The 25,511-nt window shown below is 44.3% G+C and overlaps 2 protein-coding genes across 5 annotated transcripts in view; one reads left to right on the forward strand and one right to left on the reverse strand.

Annotated features, from left to right (window-relative positions):
• Positions 1-1,878: 1,878 nt before the first annotated feature.
• DBI (diazepam binding inhibitor, acyl-CoA binding protein) lies at positions 1,879-7,168 on the reverse strand. Its single transcript, XM_041739886.1, has 4 exons — positions 7,017-7,168; positions 5,932-6,049; positions 3,623-3,685; positions 1,879-2,172 (listed from the first exon to the last, which is right to left on the reverse strand). The coding sequence occupies exons 1-4, from the start codon at positions 7,023-7,025 to the stop codon at positions 2,099-2,101; spliced, it is 264 nt and encodes an 87-aa protein (XP_041595820.1). The 5' UTR covers positions 7,026-7,168; the 3' UTR covers positions 1,879-2,098.
• Positions 7,169-7,207: 39 nt separating this feature from the next.
• The window catches only part of C24H2orf76 (chromosome 24 C2orf76 homolog), a 54,975-nt gene continuing 36,671 nt past the window's right edge, over positions 7,208-25,511 (forward strand). Inside the window, exon 1 of one of the 4 annotated variants that reach the window (XM_041739883.1) lies at positions 7,208-7,293. The gene's annotated coding sequence lies outside the window, so the exon portion shown is untranslated. Of the gene's footprint in view, positions 7,294-7,317; positions 7,722-25,511 lie in introns of those variants that run through there. The other 3 variants (XM_041739885.1, XM_041739882.1, XM_041739884.1) reach the window with 3 other exon arrangements.

The following is a 25,511-nucleotide window of genomic DNA, read 5'->3' on the forward strand; positions in this document are numbered from 1 at the left end:
AGTGTCATTTCACACTGACCACCGCTGTCCCATGAGGCGCCCTAGGCCTGATTCCGGAGCCAGGTCTGTTTGGATGAGAACCACGCCCTGGACTCACTGAAGGTGGTTTTTCCTTTGGCTTACCCCTGAAGCAGCCAGAAACTGATCAAAGGGGAGAATCCAGATAGGAGTATAGGTGAGTGACTCTGGTCTCTACTGCCTCCCTTGGGCTCAGAGGTGCCTGGGTGTTCTGCGGCCTTGGCAGGCTGGTGCTGTGGAGGGGTGGGGGAAGAGCAGAATGGAGGGCCTTCTGCCTCGTATGCCCGCTCACATTAGTGTCTGGGGAAGGCTAACTCCCATCAAATGACATCACTATTCAAGAAGTCACTTTACTTGGGTCACATGTCTCGGTTTTGAACCTTGACCCCATTGGGAGCACCACCCCCCCCCCATCTACACCAGAACTTCTGGGCATCATTTTCCATGTGCAGGCTGGGCTGGCACTGGGCGATCACCATTCTCAGAATCCACTGACACAGATCAATTCTCTGAATGCCTTTGACCACGTCTACTTCCCAGCAGCCACCAGCACCTTTGAGGACCGCCAAATTCTGTACTCTTCATTGGCAAGACTTCTCACTATCCAGTGCCACTTTCCATCAAAGGTATGCTGCCGCCACCCATACCAGTTGCCCTTCCCTGCTGTTCCGGTTTCTCCCATTCCAGCATGGAACACGCCTGTGAGGCTGCCTTGTGTGGTGCAGGCACTGAGCCAGGAAGATGTGCGTGTGAATGCTGGCTCTTAGGTTACTCACCAGCTGAGTGGCCTTGGGCAAGTCACTGCACTCTGATGCATCCCTGCACTCTGATGTTCTTCTGGCTGAACTAGGTCTAAGACCAGGACATGGGCTTCAGAGGGAAGAGAGAGCTGCCTGGCCTCAAGGAGCTTCTCCCTTGACCCCTTTTCAGCCTTGCATCCTTACCTGCATAATGGGAACAGCATCTCCTTCCTCACCAAGACTGTGGGAGTGATTGGAGTAGAACATCTAGCAGGGAGGGCCTGCCAATTGTCTGTCTTTTTTTTTTTTTTTTTTTTTTAAGATTTTATTTATTCATGGGAGACAGAGAGAGAGACAGAGAGAGAGAGAGACAGAGATGTAGGCCAAGAGAGAAGCAGACTCCATGTAGGGAGCCCAATGTGGAACTTGATCCCAGGACTCCAGGATCACGCCATGGGCTGAAGGGAGGTGCCCAACCGCTGAGCCACCCAGGCATGCCTCTTTATTACTTTCCAACAACCTACACCCAACACAGGGGTCAAGCTCTAGCCTCTCTTCGTGTGACCTTAAACCCTTGCCTCCTGGGTCCTGATCTCCCCTCTCCCTGCTGAGCACCTGTCTCCCCACTCGGTTTGGTCTGCTGAGCTGCCTATGGCCTGGCTGCCCATGGGCCTGGGACTGTGGGAATGCTCTATGGCAGATGCACAGTTCATTCTTGCCTGGGGCTTCTAGCCTTGCTCCTTTGCTCTGGAACTGTGGAGGGGCTTCAGACAAACCTCAAATACTTGCCAACTCTGCTTTCCTCAGAGCTTGAGGTCAGCAATGTCCCCAGCAGAGGGCTGGCAGTCCTGTGGCCTAAAGTCTCAGCCAGCCCACCTGGTCAGTGGCTGGAAGGGGGAGGAAGGGGAAGGAAGGAGGAGGAAGGAAGGCTAGTTCTGTAATCCTTTTCCTCTCCACCAAAGGTATGCTTCAGGCTTGGAAGAGGCAGGTCACCTGCCTTGCACCCCTGCAGAGTAGAGGGTGAGCTCAAACACTTCCAGACACCATCTTTAGAAGAAGGAAGTGAGGAAGAGCGATCAGAACAGAGTAAACTATTTCAAGGACCCAGACTACCAAAGACTTAAAGTAACAAATGCAACTTTAATTGATTTCTGGATAAAAACTACTCAGTGCAGGTCAGTAACCATGGCAGCCCCTACTCTGTTGGAGCCATGTCCTGCATGGTCTTCAGGACCTAGGTTAACGGCTATTTGCATGATTTCATGTCATCCACAGTATTAGAAAAACAAGGCATTAGATCAGTTTAGACAAAATGCACTGCTGGCAGCCAAATCCAGCCGTTATATTCCGTATTTTTTCTTTAGATCTTCTACTTTGTTGACGTAAGCTTTCATGGCATCTTCCTTGGAAGTCCCTGTAAGAGATCAACAGGATTATTTATAGAGGAGGCAACATGGTAGAAAAACAGCAGACTTAAAGCCCAGTTTCTCACCTGCCAAGTAGAGTTTCTATTACCTGCACCTCACAGACTTGGCCAGGATTCAACTTGAAATACTTAAGGAGTTCAGCCCACAGTGGATGCTCCATAAAGCACTGAACCCGTTATGTGTGTCCAGCTGTCCTGAGGACTGTCATTGGTCTGCTGGCCACATGAGTCTCCTAATCTGAGTGAGTGTCAACCTGAGCCCTGGAAGAAAGGCTGGACAATCCAGACAGGTAGGAAAGCTTAAAAGTGAGGAGCGGCAGTGACTTTACTGGTCCTGTGGACTCTTGTGGTTGACTCTGACCTCTCTCTCTTCGGGGCTGATTTTCTATCAGAGATTTAAGCTGGTGGTGAAAAAGAAAAGCCAGGCACCCTATTCTCCCTGGAGAGAAGCTGTGAGAAAAGTTTTGAGAACTCTGAGCAAAAGCAGCTGGCTCGTGCAGGAAAAGGAGGCAGATCTTCACTTTTACACTGCAGTCCAAAGGGCACAGACCATGTCCCTCAGAGGCAGTAATACCCAGTTTCCTGGATTCTGCAGTGGAGGAGAGACACTGGGGATCGGAGAGCTTTCTAAAGCACTGCAGAGTGCCTGGACGCTGATGTACGAATGGCCAGTGACAATGGGCAGTCAAATGGGCATTCCTGTTCTAGTTACTTGCAAATCCTAGGAGTGTATTTATTGTATTCTGGCCTTTTTTGAATCCAAGGGTTTTTCATTTGCAGGAAGACAGAGGACTTATTCAGAAACTAGCTAGTGAGAACACAAAAGCTGGCAGGGACTTCAGTGCCAACTTTTGGGTCTCGCTGCCGCAGGTGGCACGTGATGAAGTCGGAGCTGGGATACTTCTTGGCTGCTGTTGCTTAGCATATAATAGCTCCATTCATGGGGCCTACGATGTGCCAACAGCTTGCCACACATTAGCTCATTCCTTTCCTTTATGTGCCTTTCTGGTTGCAAAGGAGCTGGGGAGGGCTGCTTGAGCTGGGGGGTGGGGGTGGGGATGGGGTCACTGTCAGGCCTTGTGAAGAAGAGGAAGGTATGGGCAGGAAACCACTCCTTCTTGTGAATACATATAAAGCCCAGGCCAACTATTTCACCCCCACTCCACCCCAGTCTGTTTTTAAGTAACCTGGTCCCCAGTCCCTCCTCTCCAGGTGATACCACTGCTCAGAGATGGTGCTCTTGGAGAAGGTAGACATGGTATTAGGAGAAAAAGTAGGTGGCCCAGTTTTTTTTTCCTACTCTGGCCGGGTCAGGCTGGTTTCTAGCATGTGCTTAATCCACTCTGTTTTCTCTCCTCATCCCTTACACTCCATAAGGGAGAATATTTTATCCCTGGGCTTCACAGACTAGGGAAATGGATTAGGTAGGAACAATTACCTTTCAGCTGATTCCAGGCATCCCACTTGGCCTTGCCTCTGAGATCCAACATCCCAGGCCGTTCTGAAACAAGAGAAGGAAAAGACATTAGATCTGCTTCAAGGTCTAATGGAGAACATTATTGCTCCCTGGCTCTGTTAAGTGGGTCTAACAGTGGGTTCTGCCTTCAGAAACCCAGATGTACAGAAATCCAAATTTAAGCTCTAGAGGAAACAGGGAGAAAACTGTTCTCATTTCTAGGCAGTCTTTGTCTTAAAAGTTAAATAACTCCGGGGATCCCTGGGTGGCTCAGTGGTTTAGCGCCTGCCTTTGGCCCAGAGCGCAATCCTAGAGTCCCAGGATCGAGTCCCACATCGGGCTCCCAGCATGGAGCCTGCTTCTCCTTCTGCCTCTCTCTTTCTCTATGTCTACCATGAATAAATAAATAAAAATCTTAAAAAAAAAAGAAGTTAAATAACTCCAAAATTTCTCCATTTAAACAAATACTACAACCTTCATAAGGCTTAAAATTCAAATGCTATAAAGGGAATACCATAAAGCTTCCGTCCCACCCATGCTCTCAGCCACCCAATTTCTCTCCTTCAGTTGTTACTGCTATCAGTTTTCTGGCGGCTCTTTCTGTGAACAGTCTGTTCATATCCTGGCCCCATTTTTCTACCAAATTGTTAGTCTAATTCTTGTTAATTTGTGGGCGTCCCCTCGCCCCGCCCCAAAGGCAAAGTATTCTTTAGGTTATATCATGATTTTATGCTTCAAGACCTGTCATCAGTGGCACCTGGGAACACACTCACTACTTCCCTGCTGACCTATTTTACTGCCATGCTGAGAAAAAAGGGCAAGAGGAGCAATCTCAGTGCCCGAGGCCTGGACCACGGTGTCTGAGAAACATTAAGACTCCCCAGGTGCTTTCAGAGAAGCATTCCCAGGGATGCTTGAAAAGGCACCTACAGAGTCATTATCTAGGAAGCGCGAGCACACTCCAACCACCCTTTCTGTGATGATGGAAATGCACATTTGCACTAATTCAGGGTCACTGGTCACTTGTGGCACTTGATATGTGGCTTGTACAACTGAGGACTGAGCTCTGGATTTTACTTAACTATTTTCAATTTAAATTTAGATAGCCACATGTGGCTAGTAGTGACTGTATTGGACAGTGCAGCCCTAGAATGAGCTGATGCTTTCCCAGTCAGGAAGCGACAGATTTCCCCAAGCCAGTCCACATACTCATCATGTAAAAGCAGGGCAGAGGCCAGTGTCTGGGAAAATCTTGTTTGGCAGAAAAGCATCTCAGCCCCTCTGGTCACCCTCACTTCATCTCTCCTCATCCTTAGGAGAATATAGAGTTTATAAACCCAACATAGAACTCACCTTTGCCCCAAAGCCTCTCTCAGCTAAGCCCTTCCTGGTAACTTTGATTTGGCACTGCTCATAATCCTTAGCTCTGGGCACCATTCCTGCTTCCAGATGGCTCACAGGCACCCACTTGCTCCACTGCCCACCCCAAGTATAGTGGAACTGGCCATACTCACCCTCCTCCTGAACAGAGGAGTGGAGTGACCTCCTTCTAGGCTGCCACGGCCACTGCCTCTGAGTCCCTGCATAGATTGCATCATGCTGTTGCCCAGCACACACCTGAGTTTCAAGCATTTAGGAGGCAGAATAAAAACTGTCCAAAGCAGGAAAGACTATATTCAGAATACTGTAGTCTAAACTATGCATCAAAATCTGTTCCAAGAGTTTTCAATATGGAAGAAACAGTCAGGAGGAACCATGGTCAGCAAAAACGCTTCTGATCTGCCACAGGAAGCCAGCTGCTTCTCTGCTCCTGATATCTGAACTTGGCCCAGCTGCCAAGTGCTCTGACTTTGATCCTGCCTATCTGGGGTGGAAGTAGTATGGTTCAACAGAGCTGCTACTTGCTGCTACAACAGAGTTGCTACAAAGCTCTGTCTAGTAACAGAGCTGCTACAGAGTTGACAGCTTGGACCACATCTCTTCCAGGCTGGGGTCTCTGCTTCCTCCCAAGCTGATAGAAAATGCTGGTGATAACTGGTAAAGCCCTTCCAAAACTAGGATTTGAATTCTGGTACCTGAGCCACCAAGAACAGTGCAGGGTCTATGAGCCCCATTCAGGAACATGATCTTTGGGGGAGGACCCCATGGGCCATTACCATGTCCCACCTGAAGAGTCGGACTCTGGGTGGTTTTGAGTGTGCAGTTCCCACAGATTAAGAGTACTAGCACTCATCAAGGCTGCTGGGCCTGCTTTGATGAGTAGGGGCCTTCCCAAGCTCATCTCAGCATACCTGTGTTTATGTCACCTACAGTTGCTTGTTTGTAGTGGCTGTAGATGAACAACATCTCATCATCTGCTGGCTTGGTCTTGAGGTGCTTAACATCCTCGGCAGCTTTGTCAAACTCAGCCTAAACATGAGGGAGAGGAGTAATGGGGAGAGACGCGTGGGAAAGGCAGCGCTCCTGCCATGCCCGTGAGGAAAAGCAGTGTCTTATCTTCCCAACAGGGCAGGCAGAAAGATCCAGCAAAACAAGGAGGGGAAGCACATCGGTTCACTCATTTGATGGACAACTAGGTCCTGGACGCTCTCACCGCACCATGTGCCGGGGGCTAGGAACACAGTGGTGAAGGAAGCAGGCCAGGAGTGCCTGCAGTTAGCATGAACTTCCCTGAAAAGAACCAGCGTGGTCACTGCCTGACCACTCCTGGGTCAGGCCGGGGTCACGGCGGGTTCGAATCAGGTGAGAGGGGCACGGGGTCTGGGGGCGGCGGTGTCAGCAGCCCCCGGGACTGCGCGTTCAGCGCTGACCTCTATCCCACTGTTCGGACTGGAGGGAGGTGAGACGGATCAGAGGTCATGCCTCACAACTCCATCTCCGAAAAAAAAGCGGCTGTGCTGGAAGAAGGGAAAAGGCCTCTGGGTTATCTGTCCCCAAGCCCTCCCCTTCCTGCCCGCTGCACGCTCAGCCCCTACGTGCCCTGACCTCCAAGCGGTCAGCCAGGACTTACTTCCTTACTTCTCCTCTCCGCAAGGCGTCCCTACTGCTGCCCGGGCAGTACCTCCCGGATGGAGAACTTGGTCCCCTCGCTCCTTCAGTCCACGGAGCTCTCCTACCTATCGTCTTTCCACCCAGGACCCTCCCCTCCGACCCCTGATCCGGCTTCCCCGCCGGGCCCGCCCCACCCGCAACTTTGCAGCAGCTGCGGGTGCGCAGCGGCGTCCGCGTCCCTAAGTTCCGCTCCCGGGCTCCGCGCAGGGAGTCGGCGCTGGGCGCGGGGCCAGCAGGCGCGGCGGGGCCGGAGGGCGGGGAGCCCGCGGAGCCGTGCCTGGGGGTGCCTCGTCCCCCGCGGCCCCGGGCGCGGCAAGCCTTCTACCTGAGACATGCTGGCGGGGTCGCGAGCCTCCGGGACGGCCGGCGCGGCGGCGAAGAGCAGGACGCGGCGGCGCAGGGCTCGACTGGCAGCGCCTTTAGAGGCGCAGCCGCAGGCGGCTCCCGGGCGGCTCCCGGGCCAGCGCCGGGCAGCCAATCAGCAGCCGGCTCCAGCCGGGGGGCGTGGCCAGCGCCGCGGCGCAGCCCGACTCGCCCGAGCCCACGTGGGTTTGCTCGCCCGCGCGCTCGCAGTGCGGAGCCGAACGGGACGCCGGGAGCAGGTGGGGGGGCGCCGGGTGGGCGGGGGCGGGGGCGGGAGGGAGCCGGAGCCGGGCCGGGGGCCGCGGGCCGGGGGCCGAGGGGGGGCCGGGGGCGGGGTGGAGCGGGCGGCGGCCGAAGGGCAGAGACGTCTACGTGTCTCGTGTCTCCCGGAAGTCGCGCCTCCGGACGGGTCGCCCCGCGGGCCCCGGGAGGGTCCGGGGATGCCCCGGGGCCGCGCCTGCGCCCTGCGCGGTCGGGGATGCGGGAGCCGCGGCCTCCTGCTCCGCCCGAGCTTGGCGCGCTCAGACCTGCCGCGGCAGCCCAGCTGCAGCCCTGCCCCGCGCGTTTGGTCGTGAATTGCTCCACCGGGTGCCGTAGAGCCCGTGCCCCCGTCTTACTTGTCTTAACAAACCTGACCTGGAGCCGGTTCCCAGCAGGTATCTGTTAAGTGAGTGGCTCTTCTTCGTTCGTAAATGTTTACTGAGCTCTTTGCTGCCCGACTTGCCCTCGTTTAGACCGTGAGGTCACAGCAGTTAAGGAAACCTACATTCCTGCCACTTATGTTGGGGACGAGAGTGAAATAAGTAGGGGGTTAAAATAAATAAATAAATAAATAAAATAAATAAGTTAGGGGGTTAGGGAGTTGGAAGCTTACAGTTTTCCACGGGAGGTGGAGGGTTAAGGGAAGACAACACTTGGGAAAAAACAAACAAACAAACAAACAAACCTCGAGGAGGGGAAGGAGGGTTCCAGGCAGTAAATAAGGGTTGAAGTGTGAGCGAGGAGTGGAGTCAAAGGGTAAAAGAGTTAAAGGGGCCGCAGAGTTAAAGGGGCGCAGGCCGGCTAGATGATGCAGAGCTTGCGCTTTATAGGAACTTTGGGGATTTTGACTTTTTTTTTTTTGAGATGGGAAGCCAGAGGCTGTTAGGCACAGACTGATGAGACCGAGGGGAGGCTCATCTTTGCAAAGCTGTCTCGGAGGCTGGTGTTCTCTATGGGGACAGAAAGAGCAGCACAGGTGGATGCCAGAATTTGAGGTTGATGAGAATTTTCTGGTGGTTCCAAAGCTGGGTGAAGGGAGGAAATGGATGGAAAATTCTCTGGTGGTCATTCCTCCAGTTTGCATCAAGAGGACTAGACTATAAGTCCTCTTCCCCTCCCCTCATTTACAGTGACAGGTGTTTAGAAAGAAAGGCCGGGCGGAAGCTTTCAGATACAACTTCCTAACTAGTGGTAGTCCAGCCTTTATAAAATGTTTGGGAAGAAGTGGAGATGCAGTAGCAGACAGCAGATCTGGAGGCTTCAGTCTGTGAATAATTTTGGCAGAGAAAGCAAAGCCAAACAAGTGTCAACAAAAAGTTTGGAGTTAAATTTGGGGAGATTACATTTGAATCTAAAGGAATGTAGGGTCCCCCCCCCCCAAAGTGACAATTCAAAGCTGTTCTTTTCCCCCTCTGGGGTACAGATGAAGTCTGGATTCTTTTTTTGTTCCATCATTTAGTGCTTACAGATTTCTTGATGGAAATTCAGATTATTTTCTGCATGGGTCAGATTTATAGTCAAGTGTACCTTAAAGTCCATAGGTTTTAACATTAGGTTATTGTGTTTAGCACACTTGAGAAGATTAGGTAACTCTGACAATGTACTTTATATTCCTCGAAGATTGGTTGATGTGATGTAGTTTTGTCTGGACACCGCAGAAAGCAAGGCTAATGTTTTAACCTGGCAATCGCCGGTTTAAGTGGAGTTGATTTGTTGCTTACTTGTTTGGAATATACTCCACTTTCCTAAAAACAACACCACCAACAACAAACCCATAACCAATTTTCCACATGGTGTTTCTGTGCTGGGGTGAGTCCACAAAAGTTCCTTAATGCAACTTAAGAATGTAACTAGTAAGGATTGTAGGTCCCAGGGAGCAGGGTGCTAAGTGATTTTCCTTGCTTGCATGGGGCTCATCTTAGGCCAGGTTTTTTTTTAATTTTTTAATTTTTTTATTTTATTTTATTATTATTATTTTTTAGGCCAGGTTTTGAAATAGCTGGGCATATTCTTCAGCCCGCGTCCTGCTTCCTTCTCTCATTCCTCAGGGACTCATTTTGGGTAATTTCCACTTACAGAAATGCTCCCTTAAGGCCTCCATTTACTGTTTCTATTCTAGGCAATTGGAATGACATTTGGATTTTAAAATAAAGAGGTGATAATAAGCCAGCGTCTTGAGATTTATTTTCTAAGGTAAATTTTAGAGCATATTGAGGGGTCAATAAATTATGAATTTTTTAAAAAAGATTTATTTATTTATTTATTCATGATAGAGAGAGAGAGAGAGAGAGAGAGAGAGGCAGAGACACAGGAGGAGGGAGAAGCAGGCTCCATGCCGGTAGCCCGACGTGGGACTCGATCCCGGGACTCCAGGATTGCACCCTGGGCCAAAGGCAGGCGCTAAACCGCTGAGCCACCCAGGGATCCCCTAAATTATGAATTTTTATTCCTACATTTCCTTTTTTTTTTTAATTTTATTTATTTATGATAGTCACACACACACAGAGAGAGAGAGAGAGAGAGAGGCAGAGACATAGGCGGAGGGAGAAGCAGGCTCCATGCAGGGAGCCCGATGTGGGATTCGATCCTGGGTCTCCAGGATCACACCCCGGGCCAAAGGCAGGCGCTAAACCACTGTGCCACTCAGGGATCCCTATTCCTACATTTTCATAGCTTTGGAAAGGAAATTGCTTTTCACATCCCCAGAAAATGCAGGCTCCTCAGCTATATTTATATCCTTGCTAGCAATTAGCACACTTTGCAGTACTTTTATTTATAATCATTTTTATTCATTTATTCTTCTGTCTGATCTTTCTCCCCTATATGAGCAGGGAAAATAGGGATCACCTTGTATTGGTCAGTACTCTGTCTCAAAGTCCCTGGAACTCCTTAGGCTCTGAGCAAATAGCAGGTGATGAATAGAGTTCTTTGCTTTCTGTGAAATGTAGTCATTCTGATTAGCCGTGAACTTGGAAACTAAGTTTATTAGAACTGAGGGCAGCCTAGTTGGCTCAGTGGTTTAGCGCTGCCTTCAGCCCAGGGCGGGATCCTGGAGACCCAGGATCAAGTCCCATGTCAGGCTCCCTACATGGAGCCTGCTTTGTCCTCTGCCTGTGTTTCTGCCTCTCTCTCTCTCTCTCTGTCTCTCATGAATAAATGAATAAAGTCTTAAAAAAAAAAAAAGAACTGAATGTGCAACTATAGGCTACGGTAAATAGCCTTTAGCCTACTTTAGTAGATGAATTCTGGTGCAAAGACTATGTAATCTCTTTGTGTCACTCCCAGCTGGAAACAGAACACCTGAAATATTAAGGGAAGATGGGGAACCTGATGAGCCCCTATGCAGCCTAATTAACTGTCCCCATTCATAGAGATGCTCTTGTCATTGTTGCAACCTGTCCTTACATCCTTGGGGTGCCTATTTCAACTACTCACAGCTACTGGGTCTCAGTGTAAAGCTAGATGGGCAAGGTATGTTAACAAGTGAAAGCTGTTCTTGCCCAGTGAGTGTGAATAGTAGTTTAATATTAGGTTTCTTGATATAAGCTAAACCTCTAATTTCTAAAAGCAACCTAATCATTAAAAAAAAAAATGGACTACAGTTACAGTAAAGCTTTACTAGAAGGCAAGGGCTGGAGTACTCACAAATGATGAATTACATCCATTTGGTATTTATTTTCACTTCTTGGAATGTGATTCCTGAGGCAAGACTCAAGCAAAGGTGGGAGGAAATTAGTATGTTTTAAAGGAAAGGAAGCACTTGGAAATAACTTCTGGGGTAGGAGGTGGGCAGAGTTGGGGGCGTTTGTTTTGTGAAGGCAGAGGGAGGTAAGAGCTGAGATGGGATGAGAACGCAGCTTGGCTTTTCTCTCCTTTCCCTCTTTTTATTATTTTCCTCCATTTTCTCTTTCTCTGTCTCTTTAACTTTTCTGATGGCATAACTCCTTTTCTGGGGGCCAGGCATCTGCACATCTTAACCAGCCCTTCCCCTCTGCCATTCTTTAGTTCCTTTTGGGTTTATATTGGGAGGGCTTGTAGCAAGCTGGGTGTGAGTGAAGCCTGTGTGTGACCTATTTGTGTATAAGCCACTCCTTTCCTGAGTCTTGTTTCTGTCTAGTTAACATGGTTTGGGCTGAACTGAGACTTGGAGACCAGGGCTTAGGAGCAGGGGGTTGTGGTGGAGAAGTGTCCTATTCTAGCTGGGAGTAGAGGAGAGAAGACTTACTTAAACCTAAGTAAACATAAACGCTGCTGAGACTCCTGTATCCTGTTTAGAAATACGTAGGATTATGGATAGGAGTAATGAAGCACCTTAGGAAGATATCTTGAGTTCAGTACTGTAGTTCTTATTTAACCTCATTAGAAGTATAACCTCTTCTAAATCTACATTTTCATTTTGCCTGTTTCCCTAGCTCCTACTTGCACATGACAGACCCTTGGTTAATGCGTTGAAACTAGGTTGTCAGGTGAATTTTCTATTGAGCTTTTTTTTTTTTTTAAAGATTTTATTTATTTATTCACAAGAGACACACAGAAAGAGGCAGAGACACAGGCAGAGGGAGAAGCAGGCACCCTGGGGAGAACCTGATGGCAGAACTCAATCTCAGGACCCCGGGACCACACCCTGAGCTGAAGGCAGGAGCTTAGCCACTGAGCCACTAAGGAGCCCCTCCAGTGAGCTTTTGTATTGCCTTTCAACAAGAAAATTAGAAATATTAAAATCTGATGTCAGGTATTTTGGCCGATAATACTTTTGGAGATAATGCCATTTTTAAAAACATTATTTTGAGATAATGCACTAAAAACAAACAAACAAAAAAAACAAAAGTGGATCCCTGGGTGGCTCAGCAGTTTAGCGCTCACCTTCTGACCAGGATGTTATCCTGGAGTCCCGGGATTGAGTCCCATGTCGGGCTCCCTGCATGGAGCCTGCTTCTCCCTCTGCCTGTGTCTCTGCCTCTCTCTCTCTGTGTCTCTCATGAATAAATAAATAAAATCTTAAAAAAAAAAAAAGAGCTTTTGCAGCTTTATTACTGGTTACATAAACTTGGCCATTATAATGTGGAAGCAATTGGAAAAAAGTCAAGTAAATACTTGTTTTTAATAGCAGTTCTCAATAAAACTGTTTATATGATGTCTATAAACAGCATCACTTTGATTATGGTGGATGTAGTGTTGTGATAAATTGTTTAATGGGGGGAAAAGCTTTTCATTATTATATTAACTGTGGGTTTATTATATAAAGCCTTTATTGTGTCTCCCCACTTCATTGAGAGTTTTTGTTATAAAGAGATGTTGAATTTTGTTAAATGCTTTTCCTACATCTATCAAGATGATCATGATTTTTATCTTTCAATTTGTGGATTTGCTGTATCACATTGATTGATTTGTATAAACTCTTCAAAGTGAGTTAAAGAGACAGAGGAAGAGAAAATGGGGAAAAATAATGTTAAACTATCCTTGCATGCCTAAAATAAATCCCACTTGATTGTGTGTATGGTCTTTTAAGGTATTGTTGAATTGGGTTTGTTAATATTTTGCTTGGGATTTTTGTATGATGCGTGTTCATCAAGGGTATTGACCTGTAATTTTCCTTTTTTGTAGTATCTATCTGGTTTTGTTATCATAGCAATGCTGAATTTCATTAAGTGATTTTAGAAATATGTCATCCTTTTCAATTTTTTGGAATAATTTGCAAAGGGTGGGTACTAACTCTTCCTTAAATGTTGGTAGAATTCATCTGTGAAGTGATCTGTTTGAGAATTTTTGTTTTTTTGAGAGTTTTAAAGTTACTCGTTCAATTTCATTACATATAATCAGTTTATTCATATTTTCTATTTCTTTGTGAGTCAGCCTTGGAAGGTTGTATGTTTCTTAGAATTTATCCATTTCTTCCAGGTTTTCCAATTTGTTGGCATATAATTGTTCAAAGTACTCTCTTTGATCCTTTGTATTTCTTTTTTATTTTTTTAAAAGATTTTATTTAATTATTCAGGAGAGATGCAGAGAGAGAGAGGCAGAGACACAAGCAGAGGGAGAAGCAGGCTCCTCACAGGAAGCCTGATGTGGGACTTGATCCTGGAACCCCCGGGATGATGCCCTGAGCCGATGGCAGATGCTCAATTGCTGAGCCTCCCAGGTGTCCCAATCCTTTGTATTTCTGTGTTATCAGTTGTAAGTTCTCTTTCATTTCTGAATTTATTTGGATCCTTTCTTTGTTTTGTTTTTTTGGATGAATTAGTCTTACTAAAAGCTTGATTTTGCTTATCTTTTCAAATAACCCGCTTTTAGTTTTGTTCATCTTTTTCTTTTTTTGTTGCTATTTTTAAATTCTCTGATTTTTATTCTTCTACTGAATTTGGACTTTGTTTCTTCTTTTTCTGGTTCTCTTCAGTTTAGACTGTTCATTTGGGATTTTTCTTCTTTATTGATGTAGGCCTGCATTGCTATGAAGTTTCCTTTTAGAACTGCCTTTGCTGTATCCCATAGATTTTGGAAAATTATGTTACCATTTTCATTTGTTTCAGGTATTTTTTGATTTCCTTGTTTGACTTATTGGTTATTTAGTCTCCATGTGTTTGTGTTTTTTCCAATTTTCTTATAACTGATTTTTAGTTTCATACCGTTGTAGTCAGAAAAGATTCTTGATAGGATTTTCATTTTTTTTTTTTTAAGATTTTATTTATTTGAGAGAGAGAGAACAGAGTGAAAGCTAGAGTTTGAGTGGTGGGGAGGAGCAGAGGGAGAGGGAGAAGCAGCCTCCCCACCCCCCATTGTTGAGCAGGGAGGCCATTGTGGGACTCTATCCCAGAACTCTGAGATCATGATCTGAGCCGAAGGCAGACACTTAACCCACTGAGGCACCCCAGGCACCCCTGGGTTTTCATCTTCTTGAATTTATTTTGACTTATTTTGTAGGTCAACATGTGATCTATCCTAGAGAATGTTTCATATGCACTTGAAAAGAACGTATTCTCTGCCTTTGGATGAAATGGTCTATCTGTATAGTCCATCTGGCCTAATGTGTTGTTTAAGGCCAATGTTTTCTGATTGATTTTTCTCTTTGGATGATATATTCATTAATGTAAGTAGGGTATTAAAGTCTCATACTATTATGGTATTATTATCAATTTCTCCCTTTGTCTGTTAATATTTGCTTTATATGTTTAGGGGCTCCTATGTTGGGCCCATAAATATTTATGAATGTTATATCCTATGTTGGATTGACCCCTTCATCATTATGTAATATTCCTCTTTGTCTTTTGTTACATTTTTTGTTTTAAATTCTCTTTTGTCTGATATGTGTATTGCTATTCCAGCTTTTCATTTCCATTTGCATGGACTATCTTCTTCTATTCCTTCACTTTCATTCTGTGTGTCTTTGGAACTGTTGTGAGTCTCTCGTAGGTCATATAGAGATGGGTCTAGTTTTTTTTTTTTTTTTTTTAATCCATTCAGTCACCCTGTCTTGATTGGTGCACTTAAGTCTGTCTGCTGAAGGACATTTATATTGTTTCCACTTTTTGGCCATTACCAATAAAGCTGCCACTCGTCATTCATATACAGATTTTTTGTGAACATTTTTACTAGCAATGAATGAAAGATCCAATTTTTCCACATCCTTGCCAGCCTTTGATGTTATTACTTTCTTTCCTTTTAGGGATTTTGATTTGTAGCCGTATATCATTGTGATTTTAACTTGCATTTCCTAATGGCTAATGATGTTGAACATATTTTCATGTGCTTTTTGCCATTTGTATATCTCTTCTGTAAAATGTCTCTTTGTGTTGTTGTACATGTTTTAGTTGTATTTTTTCAATGTTGAGTTTTGAGAGTTCTTTATGTATTCTGGGTACTAGTTCTTTGTTGTATATATGGTTGGCAAATATTGTCTCACTGTTTTTAGCTTGTCTTTTCATCCTTTTTTTTAAAAAAAGATTTTATTTATTTGTTCATGAAAGACAGAGAGAGAAAGAGAGATTGAGATTGAGAGAGAGGCAGAAACATAGGCAGAGGGAGAAGCAGGCCCCATGCAGGGAGCCCGATGTGGGACTCAATCCCGGGACTCCAGGATCATGCCCCAAGCCAAAGGCAGATGCTTAACCACTGAGCCACCCAGGCATCCCTCTTTTCATCCTTTTATAGAGTCTTTCATAGAACACAAGTTTTTAAAAATTTTGAGTGAAATCCAGCTTACCAATTTTTCCTTTTATGGATCACACTTCTGGCATCTAATGACTCTTTGCCTAGTCCTACATCCTGAAAATTTCCCCCTCTTTTTTTGGTAAGTTTTATGGTTTTGCATTTAATAAATGCAAATAATACAAATCACATAATTTTTGTATATGGTGTAAGACTTGGATTGAGGTTCTTTTTTTTCAAGTTTTTATTTAAATTCCAGTTAACACACAGTGTATTTATTAGTTTCAGATTTAGAATTTGATTCATTACTTACATATGACACCCAGTGCTCATCACAGCAAATGCATCCCTTAACCCATCTCCCCTACTCACTTGAGGTTCTTTTTTTTGTTTGTTTGTTTTCCAAAACTCTGATGTCTAATTGCTTCAGCACCATGTTGAAAAAATATCTTTCCTCTACTGCTTTTCACCTTTATCAGTACTCTGTTGTGCATATTTATGTGGTCTTTTACTGGGTTTTCTCTCTGTTTTATTGGTATATGCATCTGTTCCTCCATTAATACCACATAGACCTGATTACCATAGCTATATAAGAAGTCTTGAAAGTGGGTAAACAGATTCCTCCAACTTTATTCCTCTTTTTCAAAATTGTTCTAGCTATTCTGGTTCCTTTATTTTTTCATATAAATTTTGCAATAGTGTGTATGTCTACAAAAAAATCATTTTGTGATTTTGATAGGAATTGTATTAAATTCGTATATCAGCGTGGGGAGAATTGATATATTTATTCTCAAGTTTTCTAATGTATGAACTCCTTATGTTCTAACATTTATTTTGACCTTTTTTATTTAATCAGTACTTTGTATTTTTTGGCATATAAGTCCTGTACATGTTTTGTTAGATTTATACTTATTTTTTTAAAAAGATTTTATTTACTTATTCATGAGAGACACACACACACACAGAGGCAGAGACATAGGCAGAGGCAGGCCATGCAGGGAGCCTGATGTGGGACCCAATCCCAGCACTCCAGGATCATGCTCTGAGCTGAAGGCAGACCCTCAACCGCTGAGCCACCCAGGTGTCCCATGTTAGATTTATACTGAAATATTTGCTTTTGAGTGGTTGCAAATGGTATAGTATTTTTAATTGTATGCATGTGTTCATTGCTAGTGTGTAGAAATACAGTTGGTTTTTGTATGTTTTTCTTGTATCTGTGACTTTGCTGAACTCACTTTTTCTAGAAGTATTTTTTTCTTGTAGATTCCTTTGGATTTTCTCTACAGATAGTCATGTTAAAATCTGCAAATAGGTACAGTTTTATTTCTGATTTATGTGTTTTTTATTTACTTTTTTTTTTGTCATATTGCATTGGCTAGAACTTCCAGTATTGTGTTGAATAAGAGTGATGAGAGTAAAAACAAAATTAAAAGAGTGATGAGAGTAGATATCCTTGCATTGTTCCTCATCTTGAGGGGAAGGCAGTTAGTCTTTCACCGTTAAGTATAATGTTAGCTATGGGTTGTTTTTTTTTTGTGGATGTGCTTTATGAAGTTGAGATAGTCCCCTCTATTCCTATTTTTTGGAGAGTTCTTATCATGACTGGATGTAGACATTTGTCATATGGTTTTTTCTTTTTTTGCATTAATGTGATTTTTCTTCTTTAAACTTTTATTTTAAAATTTTTTTAAAAAGATTTTATTTATTTGAGAGGCAGGGAGAGAGAGCATGAACAAGGTGAGGGGCAGAGGGAGAAGCAGATTTCCCATTGAGCAGGTAGTCTAGTGTAGGGCTCTATTGCAGCACTTTGGGATCATGACTTGAGCCAAAGGCAGGTGCTTAACCTACTGAGGCACTCATGCACCTCGTCTCTAGCCTTTTAACGTGGTAGATTACATTGATTACTTTTTGAGTATTGAACTAGCTTTTCTTCCTTGGAAGAAACTTCACTTGGTCATGACCTATAATTCTTTGTATATATTGCTGAATTCTATTTGCTCTATCTTAAGGATGTTTATATCTATATTCTGTAGTCTAGAATGATTCTGTCATCCATAACAAGCCTGGCTGATAAGTGATCCTGACCTGAATGCCCTGTACTGCAAAGCAGTTTTACTGCTCACTTTAGCTAAAACGGGGGACAGATTTAATACCACCATTTTTCTAATTAGAAAACTCATTGTAGGGTACACTTAATGAGCCAGGTAATCTTCCTGGAAGCTCCTCCTGAGTAAGATTAGTTTTGGAGTGATTGCCACTGTTGGTCTGCTGGTTGGTTACCTGAGAGCTTGCTCATGGTGTTTTAAAAAGCACCTGCAGGTCTAAGATGGAAATAAAAGTGTTTTGGGGAAGAAGTCAAGTTAATAATACTGACTTCTCCAAAAATCATAGGCCTGGGGGTGCACATGGTATCCTTGGAAAGAAATTCCTTTACAGTTTATGACTAGGACCCTTGTGGCTCAGAGAATACAAAGCGTCGAGGCCTCCAGTGTAACCTTTGGCCAGCTAGTAAGCATTAGGTTTTTCACTTGAGTACATACCATTGCATTTGGAACTTGTTTTTGGAGGGACTGCCTGAGGGCAGTCAGTCTGATCTGTCTTGTTTGTCTATGCTACCAGCTGAGTGGCTTTTGTCCCACGGGATGGCTGGGGGGGGGGGGCAGGTGGAGAAGACACCTAGAAATGTTGACAGGTATTTTGCATGGGAGGCATAGAAGCTGAGATAGGTTTCTGATAGACCGTTCTAGTGACGGTGATCATATCGGTGATCATATCGTGGTCAGAGCCATCTTTCAGGAGTTGTCAGATTCAGGTACCAGTAAATGGAGGTGCTTAGAATAGAGAGAAACTCAGCAGGTGGTTTTGATTCATGAGGACTTTCTTAGGGGCAGGTAGTTCTGAAAGACAAAAGATCTCTAATGAGTGATCCTCTCCACCTATATTTCCTGGGGTATAGTTGTTTTGTGTGTAAGTGCTGAGGTTATTTCTCTCCCTTCACCTCTACAAAAATTGTTATGTCTCATTCCAGTAGCTATAATTTTACTTTTTCTTCTAATCAGCTTCCTGAAGGGACTTTTTTTTTTTTTTTAAAGATTTTATTTTTAAGTAATCTCTACACCCAGTGTGGTTGGTTCAAACTCGCAACCCCAAGATCAAGAGTCGCACATTCCATCAGCTGAGCCAGCCAGGCATCCCCCTGAAGGGAGTTTTTATAAAACTCACAGAGAGACATTATGTTCCCCACTGTGACCTACAGTGTATTCAATTATCCTTATTCTTGTGATTTAGAGTCTGGTCAGCTGAGCAAGAGAATCCAGGTAGCTGAACCAGAATTCAAATCCCTTAAGCCCCTATTGTCTAACTTGTCTCATGGAGGATATACCAGTTAAGCTGGTAGGGGGGTTTCTGTAGAGGAAAGAAAGAAGCATTATACAAGGAAATGACCAGGGTGGAATCACAGGATTTCACGTTGGTCTGTATATGCGCCCCCACCCGTGCTGCCCCTACCCCAGTCCTGTTGGCTCTGGTCATTACCCAGGAAATGGCTGTGAGAAGATGGTCCTTATCTGGGAGCAGCCACGTTCAGTGAACGGACTGCTGTGCTATGTTATGTGCTCCAGGAGGTTAAGCAAAGAGGATTAAAAAATATATAATATATATATATATATATTTTATATTTTTTAAAGATTTTATTTATCCATGAGAGACACAGAGAGAGGCAGAGACATAGGCAGAGGGAGAAGCAGGCTCCTCACTGAGCAGAGAGCCCAGTGTGGGACTCGATCCCAGGACCCCAGGATCACAACCTGAGCTGAAGGCAGACACTCAGCCACTGAGCCACCCAGGTGCCTGAGAAATCTTTTTGAGTTGATTTTTTTCAGGACACTTTTTCAGGGCATCACGATACCAGATGGCTGTGGATGGTAGAGAGGAGTGGAAAGTCTATGGAGTACTTCGACTTTGAGCCCATCGTTCCTCAGTGTTTGTCATAAAAGATGAACCATGATCAGGCTGCAAATAGGATGGGAAACCAAACACACAGCATGGGTTCATTTCAAGGGTTGAGGTGGTATGACCAGAGTCGGTCAGGTGATTTGGAATGTTAACACTGAAATCCAGACAAAAAATGTTTCCGGAGTGTGGAGTCCTGAGAGAAGGTCAAAGGTTGAAAGTAGTCCATCTGCCAGGAGTGGGTTAGGGCAGCAGTCTCTGTGATGTGGCTTTTCTCACCACGGGACCAACATGTCACCTTCTGGTTGGAGTCACAAGTTTGGTGGTGACTCCGCTTCAGAGGTGGAGTTCTTTTTGCTGTGTCCGTGCACCAGGATGGACCAAGGCAGCAGCAGTGGTCTGGGTGGTGCAGGCTCCAGCAGCAGCTGGAGTCCAGGAGTCTCATCAGAGAGCATCTGGATGTGTGGACATCTGGATGAGTTGCCCAGATGGTTCAGAGGCAAGTCAAACCACTAGGCCTTGGGCGACCCCTCAAGGGTCAGTAAAAATATAGGATCCATTTGTGGGAACATGAGCCAAAGTTATGGGGAATGGCCTTGAGTTCTGCCCCCTGAGCAGAGTGACTGCTTCCATTTTTCATTCTTCACAGGGAGGGGAGGCAGGGGAGCTTGTCATGGTGGCATTTCTCTACCTGTAGCTCTTCCTGATGGGGGGAGAATCTCCTCTGGCACTCTCTAAGTTTGGGGAAGTGTAAGTAAATGTAACATGCACATTCATACATTCAAATGTCAAAACAACAGTACTTTGAATTGGCCTGAAGGGCTCCATCCATTGGGTGGCATCTATCTCTTTCCCACTGTGGATCCTGTCCAAATCCCATTGGCTGATCTGATACTTCCTCCCAGCACAGGACCAGGTATGATGGTACCTGGGTGCCTGTATCCAGAGCCATAAAAGTTGGAGTCCCTTCCCTCCCTGAAGCTCCCCAGCATAATTGGGTGCATAAGGCCTTTAGTCTCTCTTGGGGACTGGGGGACCTCAGCCTACCCATAATATAATCATCCTCCTTCTTAAAGCAGGTGTCTGGGTAGAGGGTGAGGGGAGGGATTGGAGATGCACAGCAGGAGAGCAGCTCTATGCCAGTAAGCAAGGCACACTTTTAGTTCTAAGTGGCCTGCTGGCTGTTCATGGCTCAACTTAATGAACTATTCAGTCACCCAAAGCTCTAGATCCTCATTGCCGACTTCATTTGTTTAGGCTCTGGGGACTCCTTTACTGTGCCACAGCCACATTGCCTCTCATCAGAGAGGTGAGGGGATGTGCAGCATTGCCAGGCAGAGTGATTGATAGCCAGAGCACCATTGGACAGCTCGTTTCAGTCCTGGCCTTCCTGCTCATCCTCTAAAAGTTTAATTAACCCCTTTTCCTCCACACCCACCACTTGGACAAGAGCATATGCTATCAGATCCCAGGGGATCTTCTTATAGCCCCTAAGCCCTTTTTGATCCAAAAAGTACAAAAGCCTGTGCCAGCATTCATTCTTGTCAGCAACAACTGCCAAGAACTGTGAAGAATCTGAGATTTTACCCTACTTGAAAGCTGACAGCCCATCACAGTCTGCCAGACATTGGCAGAAGACGTGGCACTCGTGTCAGAGACAGAGGACTGTCTTTATAGCACAGCCAGCAGCATGAGTTGCATGTTTGTGTCACTGCCTCTTGCTCCACAGATCCCATGGGGGCCATGTGAAGTGGCTCAGAAGAATGCTGCCCATGCATGGGTTTGAGTCAGTCTGTAGAGCCCTGAGTTTAGGAAATCCCAATCTCAGTGCTGGCAGAGGATTCGAGACTCTTGGATCAAAGAGGACTGTAGTACAGCACAGCCAACAGCATGAGCTTCATGTGTGTGTATTTCCTTTTGCCCTACGAGTCTGCAGCTGTACAACCCTGAGTGTAGGTAATCCTGATCTCTCATAAAGTGCTGCAAAGAAACCTGCCCAACCTCAGCCTGGAGAGAGACACTACTTTTATTATACTGGACAGTAAACAATCCTGCCTTCGCCTCTGGAGGGAGAGGATATCTCTGTGTTTCTAGCTTGTTTGCTAGACACACACCCTTGCAGAGATCGTTCAGAACTGAAGCAGCCAGTTCCTCATAAGAACTGCAGAAGTGGGAAAGATCTGTGGAGAATCACCTCCCAACACACAGTACCAGGATTAACATTCTCACTGATGATTGTGAATCAAGAAAAAGAGAACTTGTATTTGGTATACCTTGTTTGTGAAGGGAAGCGTGTGAACTATTCTTTCCAAAAAGGTAAGTGTCCAGGAGTGTCAGTTCCCTGGGAGTCTTACTTGCATTGGGCAGAGAACACAAATTGTGATTTTGTGTATTTGCCCCACCTTGAGGGTCACAAAGGCAAGTCTATGGAATTATAGGTGTTGGTTTTTCAGGGGGTCATAAACTCAGAGTGAACAGCTTTCAACAGTTTGTTGATTAGAATTGCTTATGACCCTTCTTCAGGAAAGGGCAGCTTTGATGGCATTATGCAATGAAGTACTTACAACACTGAAGCATTTTGGTAGCCATCAGATTTAGCTAATATTTATTTTGTATGCACTGTGTTATGTAAACACCTAAGGAGGAAGGCTGTTTTTCTTAACCTACCTAAAAAAAAGAAAAGTTGAGGTTAAAGACTTTAAAAATCATTCATAAGTTAGGGGCACCTGAGTGGCTCAGTGGTTGAGCATCTATCTGCCTTTGGCTCAGGGCATGATCCCGCATCAGGATCCATAGAGGGAGCCTGCCTCTCCCTCTCCTTATGTCTCTACCTCTCTCTCTGTGTCTTTCATAAATAAATAAATAAAAATCTTAAAAAAAAAAAGTAATAAAAATGTTTTCTCCCCCCTCCCCTGGTCTTAAACAATTTTTTTTTTTTTTTGGTGAAATGACCTATTGAAGATGATATTTAGCAATACAGAACGATTATTTACTCCACAAATAGTAAGGTGCAATTTTAGGATCATTTGTGTTCCAGTGATTGTCATCTTAACAGAATTCCTTCGTTATCCTGGTTTTATACCTAATCATCCATGCCACTTAAGTTACCTCACATAAAAGAACAATAAGCTGTATTTCCTATCCTCTTTTTATTGATTTGGAAGGCGAATAGACTTTTTGCCCTGTAGTATTAGTTCCTAACTCTAGGGGAAAACTAGGCATTTAGTGCAATATGCATATATATTTTTTGTGTTTGGTTAGAACAGTACTTTTTTGAAAGTTGTGCCTTTTTCATGTGGGCAACAGAAGCTTTTTTATTTTTATTATTTTTTTTTAAATTTTACTTTTAAGTAACCTCTACACCCAACGTGGAGCTTTAACTTACAACCCTGAGGTCAAGAGTCACATGCTTATGGACTGAGCCAGCCAGGCCCTATGTGAATAAGACAAGCTTTAAAGCAAACTTGTTACATGAAAATTTTGGTTTAAAAAAAAAAAAAAAAAGAAAATTTTGGTTTTATAATACTTTGATTTGGGAAGTAGATACAACTTTACAAAGATTTTTAGTTTTTCCTAAATGATTCACCATTGGAGTTCTGTTAAAATTCAAGTCCTATACACTACTTCTCAGAAACCTGCAGGTTGCAGAAGGGAAGGTCACCCGGTGCCCTCTTCTGTCTGGTGGTTATAGAATTTCCTCCATGTTAGCTGCTTGAATGTTGAGTGCTTTCATACTCTTAAAGCTTCTAATACTTAACTCATTTTGGATTCCATTCTCTTATAAAAAGGTCAAGAATATGCTTCCTTCAAATGCTTTCAAAGGCTCATGTCCTTTTTGGGGGCGGAAATAAAGTCAGTCTTCATTATTTGCATATTCTTTGTGAATTTGCCTACTCAACCAAAATTTATTTATAACCCTGATAGCAATACTCAAAGTATGTTTTTGGTTGAAGTAACATGTGTAGAACAGTGAAAAATTTAAGTTACTTATCAATGTTCCCAGCTGATGTCAAACCAGGGGACCTTTTTGTTTCAGCTTTCATGTTGTAAATAAGTGTCTGGTTTGTGTTCTGTTTAGTGCCATGCTTTTCACATTTTTGTACTTTTTGTCAGTGACCCCGCTATTTAAAATTGCCCCCACCTGCAGTGCCCAGAAGGCAATGATGTGCCCGAAGGAGGAAAAAAAAAAAAAAAGTGCATTAGGTAAACTTTTTTTCACACTCTATTTATAATGCTGTTAGCTGTGATTAAATGTTAATAATGAATCAACAATATAAAATAAGGCATCTTTAAACATAAACACATGTAAAACAAGGTTATGTACTGATCGGTTGATGAAAGTGTTGCTACCAGATGTACCAGAGACTTATGAGAACCCTAACCCTATTTCCCTAGGAGCAGTGTTTCAGTATTCACTAATTCAGTGTTCGAGATGATTTTATAGATCTTATCCACTGCGAATAACCAGAATTGGCTGTAGTTAGTTTTTCATTTATTTTATTTGAGCTGATGGAGGTCAGCCTAATGTCAACAACCGAGTATTCTGTGGGTATGCATGTTTTGTAATGGTCACAATACTAGGCTCTGAGCTTTTATGTACTGTGCCTATTTTTTCACTTCAGGAGCCTATGCCAACCGGCTTACAGTCCTTTGGCTCAGAATTTTGCCATGAGGAGAGGAGCCAGCTTAGAATGAGAGTAGCTGGGCCTTTAGGGAGGCTGCCATGCTGTGTGGCTTGGCTTTCCCTGTCCATTCCACGCTGAATTTCCACCTTTGCTATTCATGATGCTGGAGCCTGGGCCATAAAAAAACAAACAAACAAACAAACAAACAAAACCCAAAACAACAACAACAACAACAAAAAACCCCACAAAAAAACAAAACAGCTACAACCTGTCCTGTAAGGACCAGAGAGAATTAGTTCAGGAGAGGAGGCTGCTGGGCTGCATCCATCCTTGGCTCTGATGAGACACTGGTTACCTGTCAGGGTCCTGGGAGCTCCCTGAGAGAGGGTTCCTAAGCAGATCTTGTGTTTGTTTTATTTATTTGTTAGTTTTGAAGAGTTTAGTTTGCTTTGGATAGGGATGCTTCTTCTTCATTATCTCAAACCAGCTGGGTAAGTATCAGCCAGAACAGGTTTTTTATTTTCTTTTTTAAGGCAAGGAGGTTTAAAGACCTTCCTAAGCTCTAGGCACTGTCACTTTGTTCTTTCTCTCTCTCTTTTTTTTCTTTTACGTTCCTCACCCCTAGTACTGTTTCTTTTCAAATCTCCCCCCTAAATCATATAAAAATATCCATATCCTATATTAAACTCTAGGCACTGTCACTTTGTTCTTTCTCTCTCTCTTTTTTTTCTTTTACGTTCCTCACCCCTAGTACTGTTTCTTTTCAAATCTCCCCCCTAAATCATATAAAATATATCCATATCCTATATTAAACCTAACATATAATTATGAATAAATTTGAGTTGGCTGTTGAAATGTTATATGTTGTAAGTATTTAATTGTTAATTTTGGTTTTGTTTTTTTTTTTTTAAATTTTTTTTATTTATTTATGATAGTCACACAGAGAGAGAGAGAGAGAGGCAGAGACACAGGCAGAGGGAGAAGCAGGCTCCATGCACCGGGAGCCCAATGTGGGATTCGATCCCGGGTCTCGAAGATCGCGCCCTGGGCCAAAGGCAGGCGCCAAACCGCTGCGCCACACAGGGATCCCTTAATTTTGGTTTTGAAAAGTTTTCATGATCTGAAGCAATATGTCTTTTTTTTTTTTTTTTTAAGATCTCAAATATTTTCATGGACCGTGACAAAGTTCATAGACCTGAGGTACTACGACTACAGTGTAGGAAAGGGTTCAGACTTTCCTCAGCCCCTTGGCTGCACTCAGTTCTGCTGATGTTGTTGGAGGCTCTGATGTGCCTCAGGCCGCACATGTTGCTGGGTATCAAAAAGAAGCCAAATAGCATTCTTTCCCTCAAGGGGCTGATAGGCCAGACCCTTTCAATGCTGTCTTCATTGTGGCATGACCAGGTGCTGTGGGCAGCCAGAGGGGCTGGTAGCTGAGCCTGGGGCAGAGGAGGAGCTGATAGCAAGGGTGTTGTGGA

The sequence above is a fragment of the Vulpes lagopus genome, chromosome 24 (genome assembly GCF_018345385.1).
Source record: "Vulpes lagopus strain Blue_001 chromosome 24, ASM1834538v1, whole genome shotgun sequence".
In the NCBI taxonomy this organism is placed as follows: Eukaryota; Metazoa; Chordata; class Mammalia; order Carnivora; family Canidae; genus Vulpes; species Vulpes lagopus.

Bases quoted from the DNA above. Each gene is read 5' to 3' on its own strand.
- DBI (XM_041739886.1), bottom strand. The intron at 3,686-5,931 runs GTATGCTGAGAT...CTCTTGTTTCAG, and splicing joins TGTAGGTGACATAAACACAG to AACGGCCTGGGATGTTGGAT. The intron at 2,173-3,622 runs GTAATTGTTCCT...GATCTCTTACAG, and splicing joins TGCCTGGAATCAGCTGAAAG to GGACTTCCAAGGAAGATGCC.